At 44.1% G+C, this 10,685-nt stretch overlaps 1 protein-coding gene across 1 annotated transcript in view; it reads right to left on the reverse strand.

Annotated features, from left to right (window-relative positions):
- Positions 1-975: 975 nt before the first annotated feature.
- The window catches only part of APOPT1 (apoptogenic 1, mitochondrial), a 16,350-nt gene continuing 6,640 nt past the window's right edge, over positions 976-10,685 (reverse strand). Inside the window, exons 4-7 of the mRNA XM_018556128.1 lie at positions 8,758-8,955; positions 6,022-6,085; positions 3,058-3,148; positions 976-1,247 (exon numbers count right to left, since the gene is read on the reverse strand). Of these exons, the coding sequence (XP_018411630.1) occupies positions 1,142-1,247; positions 3,058-3,148; positions 6,022-6,085; positions 8,758-8,955 (459 nt within the window). The 3' untranslated portion in view covers positions 976-1,141. The remainder of the gene's footprint in view (positions 1,248-3,057; positions 3,149-6,021; positions 6,086-8,757; positions 8,956-10,685) is intronic.

Genomic DNA, 10,685 nt, shown 5'->3' on the forward strand with positions numbered 1-10,685 from the left:
AACCCCTTAAAAACAACCCCACATCATAATGCCCCCTCCACCAAACTTTACACTTGGCACAATGTAGTCAGGCAAGTACCATTCTCCTGGCAACCGCCAAACCCAGACATGTCCATCGGATTGCCAGACAGAGAAGCGTGATTGGTCACTCCAGAGAACACGTCTCCACTTCTCTAGAGTCCAGTGGCGGCGTGCTTTACATCACTGCATCTGACGCTTTGCATTGCACTTGATGATGTAAGGCTTGAATGCAGCTGCTCGACCATGAAAACCCATTCCGTGAAGCTCTCTACGCACTGTTGTTGTGCCAATCTGAAGGCCACATGAAGTTGGAGGTATGTAGCTATTGACTCTGCAGACAGTTGGCGACTTCTGCGCACTGTGCACTTCAGCATGCGCTGACCCCGCTCTGTCATTTGACGTTGCCTACCACTTCATGGCTGGAGTTGCTGTTGTTCCCAGTTGCTTCCACTTTCTTATAATACCACTAACAGGTGACCGTGGAATATTTAGTAGCAAGGAAATGCCACGGAACACGTGAATCCAATGATTTGGAGGGGTGTCCCACTACGTTTGGCAATATAGTGTATAATCCTATGGGAAGATTGCTCTTAAAATGAATGATCTGGCGACAAGATGTCTTTTTAAGGTAAACATGGAAATTACTCAAATTGCAAAATCAGTGTAAAAAACAATCTACTTTCTCTTTAAGGTAGCCATCTCTTTTCAATGTGCTTCCATGATAAACAAAGTGATGCTGCCAACCTTCCCTATGAAGCATCCCTGTTAAAAATGATTCAGAAGAAGGAAATGACTAATGAGCTTTAACACAGCCAACATTACCAGCCATGGATGGACACAGAACACAGCACACAACATTCCAAGACATAGAAATATACACATTTTATTATACAGCTCTCCCAGATTAAAAGAATGGACTTGGCATCCTTGCTGTTACTGTGGGTTGAGGTTTTCTGATTCTGAACACTCGTCCTATCGAAGAACTTCAGCAGAATGTCAATGTGAGGTAATCTGAGACACTGTTAGGAAAAATAAACCGTCCAAGCCAGCAGAGATGACGTCAGTAGGGTCTGCTGTATTCTTGTAAATTACATGATTTTTTTCCAGCTAACACATAATGTCAGTTTTCTGGTGTTGTCCATCCCCAGCCGATCTTTCTCAGAGCTCTCTGCAGTTGCACTTTTCCCATAAGAAATGTGATTTCTAGATTCCTTTTATACCACTCTCTGAAAGAAACAAGCAAGGGAAAAAAAAAAGACAATTAGTTTGTATGTTCCATAATATAACACGTCACCATGACTTATTCAATATGTTACCTCAAAGCTCCAACTTCCGGATGATTTTGGCTAATAGCATCCAGTACACAGCATGTTCAGTTATACCTGAATCTCCTCTAGAAGTATCCAATACATTGTCGCAGAGAAAGTATAAAAATAGCTGCCACCAGCTACTTATGCATCAATACATGCAATGAGTATGTTTTGTGCAATTTACTGACTGTATATATTCTAGGGATACACCGGTACTCATTTTTCGGTATAGAGTACAAGTACCGATATTTTGCTGTCGGTACTCGCCAATACCGGTGCTACCGTTGGCATGCAGTCGGCTTCCTAGGCAATCAGGAAGCAGGCAATGACACGCTGCCCGGCTTCCTGATTTCCTGGGAAACCGGCTCTGTGTTAGGCTGGGTCGATGCTGATTGGCCGGGAAACCTGCTTCCCAGCCAATCAGCATGGAGCCGGATTAACAGCTGGCTCCATGCTGACTGGCTGGGAAGCCGGCTTTCCAGCCAATCAGCATGGAGCCGATTTCCCAGCCAATCAGGAAGCTTGGAGGCAGTTCATTACTCGCTGCCCAGCTTCCTGATTGCCCAGAAAATTGGCTCCATGCTGATGGGCTGGGAAGCTGGGTTCCCAGCCCATCAACATGGAGCCAGCTGTTGGGCCAGCTCCATGCTGATTAGTTGGGAAGCCGGCTTCCCAGCTAATCAGCATGGAGCCGGCTTCCCAGCCGAAGTCACGCTGGACGTAACGTATGTAGGGCGGAGCATCTGGTGTCATCAATTGTGAACCAGTGTGCTGCGCTTGGCATTGCAATACGTGCTATATTTATACCACAAACGAAACCAATATAAGTGATCAAAGCCTACTTGCAACTAAATGCAATCCAAAAGTGCATATGTGCATGGACGTTAATAAATACACGTGTCATATAAATATAGCGTCATCACTTCAGTGGAGCTGGACGGACGGGAGCTCCATTACATTTACTCTAGTATATCGAAGGAATCCCCGTAGGAATCTTATATGCTGGCTTTCAATTGCCATTGTGTGAGTACCTGTTTTTATCTAATACATTTTATATTTATGGATATAGTTACGCACTATGTGTCTTCTGCTTTCTTTCTTCTCGATCTGATGAGCGCATCTGCGACCGGAAATGATCTATTTTACTCTGATACTACGGGCCTCCCTCGCCCTCCTAAGAAGGGAAAACGTGCTTGAGACCTACTCTGTGGGTCCACAGACCCAGGTGAGCACTCCTTTGTAATTTGTGCATTCACTTGGTGGAGGTGAAGGATTATCACTTGGTGGAGGTGTCCACCTGCACACTATAAAGTCTGCTTCAGAGGACTGCTCATGTTGTTTGTACACGTTGCATCGCATTGTTTGGATTCGTTATCTGCAGCGCATCGTTTGATTCTTTTTGGACTTCATCTCACTGTGTATGTTATGAGGTTTGAGTTCAGCCTATAATCATTGGTGTATATTTCACTGTTTATATTTGATTGTTTCTTCAGCTCGGCACATTATTGCATGTACAAGTGTATATACTTTCTTCTATATTTCCCCAATGGTAAAATAAGCATTTCATTCAAATCCCAATTCCCATTGTAGTATGTTTTTGCCGAAATGGTGGAAATACACTATTAAAACAGAGGCTTTGGCCTTGCTTTCTCCTGTAACCTGCTGAATGCGGAAAGCCCTGCTACATAGAAAATCATGACATTCAGAAAGCAGATGCGACTGTTACCTGTTATAGCGGTCATGCTTCTCACAGTTCTTGCTTAGGAAATCCCTATAAAAATCTGCCATTACGTTTGCATCTAAAGTCCTTTTGCGTCCTGTGAAGGAAAGAGGAGAACTCTGGTTGAGACGGTCTCAGTATGTAATAATTTCCTTAAAAACAGATAAAGGATGTTACACGCTTTTAGGGAAGCTCTGGGCAACATACTTCTTAAGTTCGTAATTTCTGAGCACTGAACACTTTCACAGTCCTGAGACAACAAGACTTCATTGAGGAAAGGAAAATGGAGGCAACTGACATTCCGAAAAGCAGAATTCAGCAATGGTAGCCTCCATATTTTTTATCATGGGAGGTTTTGGTTAACGCAGAAAGTCATAGGGCTCCCTCTAGTGGCTATTCTACAAATCTCAAACATCTCACAAAATGCAAGTCATAAAAAAATGACTTAAAAAGTTAAAATGGAAATCATCACTCAAAATATACCGTAGGCCAAACGTATGTGGACACTCCTCCCAATTCAGCACTTTCGACAAATGGGATTTCCAACCATCTCATATAGGTGTAATGGTCTGGTGTCCACTAACTTTTGACCATATAGTGCAGGGGTGCCCATCATTTTTAGCATTAAGATCTACTTTCCAAATGAAGAGCTCAATGAGATCTACAAACACACACAAAAAAAAAAAATACGTCCCTTGCTCTCTCTTCACACTCTGATATTCGCATGTAACATGTGTGGCGTAATGACCGCAATCATAATTTTTGCGCACCTGATGCATGTTTGCGTGTGTATGTGGAGGCAGGGGGACTTTAAACGTTTGTTTTTTTATGTGTAACTAATTTTTTTTTTTTTCTACACACTTAACTTTATTATTACATAGGGGGGCTAAGAAGCACCCTATGTGATATCAAATATCCAGTGACAGGTCCTCTTTATGGAAACATCAAGGGTCTCTAAGACCCCTAATGTCACCTAGGGACCCCAAAAAGAAGCTGATGAAGCAGAGATCTGCTTCAACAACTTCTCTCCAGCTTCTGTAGCCGGAGAATGACAGCTGAATGGGACGTGATTTAATATACTGTATATACTCGAGTATAAGCCGTCCCGAATATAAGCCGAGGTACCTAATTTCACCCAAAAAAAACTGGGAAAAAGTATTGACCCGAATATAAGCCGAGGGTGGGAAATGAGGCAGCTACTGGTAGATAGATACCAATAAAATTACATTAATATTTATTTAAAAGAAAAATAACCTAGCTCTGTAAGTGGAAAAGGGGGTACAGGGCTACATATCATGTACTACGGATCATTTAACCCATTCATATTAGCAGAGGATAATTGTAAATCTATTGTTCAGTGCACTCTATATGTAGTATATAGCAGGGCTCAAAATTTCCACTCGCCAGCTCGCATTTGGCGAGTGGAAATAAAGAGAGGGCGAGTGGAAATTCAGTCAGGCACGCGGTCACGGATCGCATGAAATCGGACAGGAGAGATCAGAGGGAGATTGTGTACTCATCTGATCACAGAGCTGCCGTGCAGGTCCCGGGCCCGCACGGGGCACAGGGAGCCTGTGATCGACAGCGGCGGCGGAGGGGGCTCATGAAGGCACAACATGCAAGCGATCCAGCGGGTCTACAGCCACCGGACTGCTTGTATGTAAACAGCCATCGCTGGCTGTTACAAATTCGGACAGTTTCCCGCTCATGTGTGCACAAGGTGGTACGCATAAGCGGGCATGGGCACAAGGACATTTTAAAAAACCCAACCAACGGAAAGCGGTTAATAGAGACACTGAAAGCATGAAAGGCAAGTCACATGAGTCTGTTAGATACAGTGTCTCATCTACACACAAGATTACAGTATGAAATGGCATTGTTCTCATTTAACCACCTGTCCCGGTGGTTAATGCGGTACTTTGATTGACGTTTATTCCATCATGCAACGCTGTACTGAAATTACTTTCATACCATTTTTTGGGGACAGGTAGAGCTTTTTTTGGTGGTATTTAATCACCACTGGGGGGTTTATTTTTTTTACTAAGAAAAAAATGCTGAAAATTATAAATAAATTAATAATAAATTGATAAATAAATTATAAAACATTTATTATTACCCACATTGTTGGTAAAATATAAAAGACGGGGTCACGTCGGGTAAATAGACACCAAACATGTCAAGCTTTAAAATTGCGCGTGCATGTGAAATTGCAAAAAAGCTACCATACTCAAAATTGGCTATAGGCGATGTTTTACTGCTCGTCAGTTTAGTGTTATCAGTGAATAATTGCTCTAGAATTATTGCTCTCACTCCAACATTCGTGGCGATATGCAAGATGTGCGGTGCAATTGCCATTTTCGCAGGTAAACAAACCTGGTGCGCGCGCACGCCTGTGTGTGGGGGGCGTGGGGGATTTGTAAACAATTTTTTTATATGAGACTCTTTTTTTTTTTATTTCACTTTAAAAAAAATTTATTTAACTTTATTGCTATCACATAGGGGGCTTAGAAATCCCCTATGTGATAGCCAATTTACAGTGACAGGTCCTCTTTATGGAGACATCAGGGATCTCTAAGACCCCTTATGTCACCAGCTTCTGTAGCCGGAGAATGACAGCTGAATGCGGAAGTGATGTAATATACATCACTACCATGTTCAGACACCGGGGGGAAGGTCAGAGGGAGATCGTGTGCTGATCTCCCTCCCATCACAGACCTGCTGTGCCGGTCCCGGGCCTGCACGGGGCATAGCGGAGCAGCAGCGGAGGGGGGCGCACACCTACATGCATAATACAAGCGATTGGGCGCTTCGCCATCGCTGGCTGTTTACAATTCAAGCAGTTTTCCCACCCAGCACGCGCACGAACGAGGGCGGTCAAGGACGTTTAAAAAGTGCCAACCCGCATCTCGGAAGCCACAGTCTGGCCGTTAAACTACAACTGCAGGACGTCAGGTGGTTAATACATCTCACCTTCTTCATCTTTCCGGCCCAGCCCTAAAGCGTTAAGTTTTGAAGCGATAAATTCTTCCTTTTCCTAAAACACAAAACAAAGAAAATAAATGTGAGCAGATTATACAAATTAATGTAGGACCAATACAGGGCCAGCCCCCCAAAAAACTGTAGGACAGTAGAGCAAAATATAATACGATCCCGCCCCTCGCACTATTTCCAGCAAATAGCTTCATTACTCAGCGGAGGTTTTCACTTTGGGATTTTAACCTAGCAAGCCAAACTCCAATCTAGATTAAATATGTAGAGTTGAGTGGAGTTTACCAAGTGTAAGGGATAATCCACTTTGTATAACAGCTATTACAGTCCAAGTAGCTAATGGTAGACTGCATTAAGAGTCTGTGTCAATGGGCTTTGGCCTTGTTTTGATGGCATCGGTTTTAGACATTTCTGAGATCATTCAGAATTTATTGATATGTGTATTTCACCTGCCACATGCACATTTTGAATTTCTATAGACTTGTATAGGAATGCAAACCCAGCTTGAAGCAAACAAAAGCCCTGTGACAGACCCTCACTCAGTGGCTTTTATATATCTTGACGGCTCTATTAATGACATTCTTCAATCTTAGTTTCCAGGTCCTCCGACCTACTACAGCCAAGAGAAAGGCTCACTTCCTTGTTGGGCTTATTGGTTTTTCAGCAGGAGGATAAAGACGATCATGCCTCTGGGAGTCATTCCTGTGGATGTCAGAGCATCGCAATGCCTCTTGGGACTTGTAGTCCCCCAACAGATGGCGTGCTGAAGGCCCTGGTCCCTCCAACAAGCCCCATCTCATAATGTACACTTATAGATCAGGAAGTGAGCAAAGACATACTGTCGCTCGCTCACTTTCTGATCATCTCCCTGCAGCGAGTGGTGACTGTCAGTCACGGCTCCCTGCAGGGATTCCCCCCTCTCCGATCCTCCAGCGCTGAGTGGAGGAGAGGGGGGTGGGGGTGGGCACAGCTGGCTCTGCCTCTAAATAGGCAGAGCCCGCTGTCAATCAGCCAACTGGGTGGATCCAGGCAGTATTGTCGGGATCCTTCACGGCTGCGGCGCTCTCAGGATATAGCGGTCAATGGTGAGCAATATACTGAGCTTTGGGTCACTGGAGGACGTTAGTATATGTCTTCCTGAGACCCTAAAGAGAACCATGGGATAAAAAGGTTACCTCATAGTTCTCTTTGTCGTGCTGATGGCCCTGGGTGGACCCTCCAACAAGCCCCATCTCATAATGTACACTCTACACCTAGATTGCTGTCAATAAAGTCAGTTTGGTTTAAAATTCTCTGCTTGAATAAATGCAAAACAGTTTATGTAACTGTATTTAAAGCAGAAAGGAAAAGAGAAGCCCAGGAGTGGAGTATTCTGTGGCTTATGGATTGGGTCTGTTTGGTACATTTTATTTAAAAGAGCACACCGAGCTTCATCATGCTGAATCAAGTGAAGCATTCGCATAATTACAGGTTTTCCCCCCGATGAGTGCCAAGTTTCGGTGCCTGACAAGAAGCCCGCTGGTTGGTGACCCGACTCCTCTCTTCTGCAGTCATGCTGTACAGTCAGGTCATCTACCAGCCTTGAAACCTTTTACAGGGCTGTAAAGGAGAAGCAGCACAATGATAACCTCATCCCTCTGCTCTCTCCTCCTGTCAGTCCTTGTCAGCACATGTGTATGCAGCACCTCTGATTGGCCCCTAGTGCTGCAGTACAGTGCTGCTGTACAGGTGATAACAAGATGCTAATACCAAGCCAAATACAGTTATTTGAGTGTATTTTATGATTGTTTTATGGGGCTTTTCCCCATAGTTCTCCTTAGTGTAACGGGAGGACACAAACTAGCGTCCTCCCGTCACCCTAGGCTCAGTATACAGCTCGCGGTATACTGAGACGCCGGAGCGGATCCCGACATCAATATCTGGATCCGCCCAGCTGCGTGAGTGACAGCTGGCTCTGCCTATCTAGAGGCAGAGCCAGCTGTACCCGCCCCCTCCCCGTCCGTTCCACCAGTCAGCGCTGGCGGATCGGAGCGGGGAATCCAGTCCCTCCCCTGTCACGGCAGAGAGCCGTGACAGGATCGAGAGGTGAGCGAACGCCTGTATGTGTTCGCTCACCTCCCGATCTACTGAGCCGACCTGTGACAGTCTCATTGTTGCAGGTCGGCTAGAACTATGAGGCGAGTGAAAAGCACTCACCTCATAGTTCTCCTTTAATTGGTATTTGTAATATTATTCCGGAGTTCAGCTTTAAAGTGACATTAAAGTCGAAAATCTTTCCCCCCCAATGTTAATGAAAGCACTTACCTTAAATCATGTTTCTTAATCCGATCTTCTTCTTCTTCTTTCCTGTCCTTTTCATCTGTCCCTCCAGCGCTGCGGCGGGTCTCCGATCCAGCGCTGACTCCTCTGAGCTTGCTGGCACTTCCTGTCCCATGGTGTCTGTGCGGGTGCACGCCGTCCATAGACTTACCTTGTGTCTCTCCTCGCATCCCGGCCGAAAATGTGGACTGCGCATGCGCCCGCCCCAAGATGCTTTCTGGCCGAGAATTTTCACATTTTCCGGACGGGAGCGCGCGGGGAAGACACAGGTGAGTATTAACCCTTTTCAAAGCGGGTTTTTTTTTTCTTTACACTTTTTGCATATATCTACTGCTTGTTAGCACTAAATATATGCAAAAACACCGGAGGGTTTAATAACCCTTTAAGTATTCTACTCACCGTAATAAATGAGAGATTCTGATTTTCCCAAAATCTTTGATTCCACTCTTGTGTTTCCTGTCTCAGTTCTCGGAGTTTCCTTTCCAGATGGGACTCATTTTTAGGAATAAAGTATTTGATAGGACGCAGATTGGAGTATCGATCCGGAGGGCCGATCCAGTCATGTTTGGATTGTGCTGGAGGGCAGAAGGTGATGGCCTGAAAGACAAACATCCAGGATATTGTTTGGTGCCATTCAAAACACTTTTTGTATTAAAAAGAAAAAAAAAAAAAAACAGTCACACCAATAATAATAATAAGAGTGAATTTCACGCAGTGCAATGCATTTTAATCTATTGCTTTGGAAGCGGTGGTGTAAATCACACCAAAGGTGAAGCAAGCAAGATTCTTTAAGCCCTTGATGACCGCGGTGTTAAACCCACTTACTGCCCAGGACATTTTTCAGTTTTCGGGGCTGCGGTACTTCGACTGACATTAATTCCGTCATACAACGCTGTACTGAAATGAATTTTATATCATTTTTGGGGACAGATAGAACTTTCATGGTGATATGTAATATGTGCGTGTATACGGCAGGGTGGGGGACTTAAACATTTTGTTTTGTGTTTTTTATATGCGACTAATTTTACTACAAACATTAAAGTGCACGTCTAGCCAATGTCAATAAAATAAGGAAGGGTAAAAACCCAATTAAAAGAGAACTAATGCCAAACCTTTTTTTTTTTTACATTTACTAATGTCCTCCTGTGACCCAAAGTCAGCGTATAGCGGGTTATTGCAAACTACTGTATATGCTGACAGCGCAGAGCCACACTGCACCCAGAAAGGATCCAGACAATATTGTCGGGTTCCACCCTGCTACCTGATTGATAGCTGGCTCTGCCTCTCTTATATGCTTATTTTATATGTTCTTTTGGCACCATCTAGTGGCCATAATGCGATATTACAATGGGAACATTCAAATTTAATTACACTTCTAAAGAAAAAAATGAAAGGAGAACTATGAGGTGAGTGATTTCCACTCATCCTCATAGTCAGTGCCAACGTGTGACAATGGAATTGTCACACGTCAGCTCTATAGATCGGGAAGTGAGCGAAAACATACCGTCGCTCGCTCACTTTCTGATCATCTCCCTGCAGCGAGTGGTGACCGTCAGTCACGGCTCCCTGCAGGGATTCCCCCCTCTCCGATCCTCCAGCGCTGAGTGGAGGAGAGGGGGTTGGGGGTGGGCACAGCTGGCTCTGCTTCTAAATAGGCAGAGCCCGCTGTCAATCAGCCAGCTGGGTGGACCCAGACAGTATTGTCGGGATCCTTCCCGGCTGCGGCGCTCTCAGGATATAGCGGACAATAGTGAGCTATATACTGAGCTTTGGGTCATTGGAGGACGTTAGTATATGTCTTCCTGTGACCCAAAGAGAACCATGGGATAAAAAGGTTACCTCATAGTTCTCTTTTAAAGAACATTCTTTGTACTAATATGCGCACAAAACGGGCATTCACAGATACTTGCAGGGTGAACAGGCCTGTGAATGGTATATGAATCAACCTTTTTGCTCCTCAGGAATAATGGTCACCAGGACAAATAAAGGGTTGTAATAAATAAACTAACTCTATCTAAAAAATTTAAAATAAAATGCCTGTGCATAATTTTCATTATACTTCAATTTCCATAAACAATATTAATGCATTCATATTTTCCTAATACTGATTTTGGTTAATGGAGCCCAATAGCCTACGATTCACAATCAGCTGTATCAAGTGCGCCCTCTGCAGGAAATGGAGCGCTATAGCAATAGAAACCAATACTATATTGTGAGTTTGTAACATATGAGCACCACATAGGAGCTGGTTCTGTTCTATTGATCTCAGTAATGAGAAACTACAGCAAACCAGAAATGTATTGAGGGAAACAAAAATATATATATAT

This window comes from Nanorana parkeri, unplaced genomic scaffold (assembly GCF_000935625.1).
Source record: "Nanorana parkeri isolate BGI_ZX_2015 unplaced genomic scaffold, ASM93562v1 scaffold12, whole genome shotgun sequence".
Classification (NCBI taxonomy): domain Eukaryota; kingdom Metazoa; phylum Chordata; class Amphibia; order Anura; family Dicroglossidae; genus Nanorana; species Nanorana parkeri.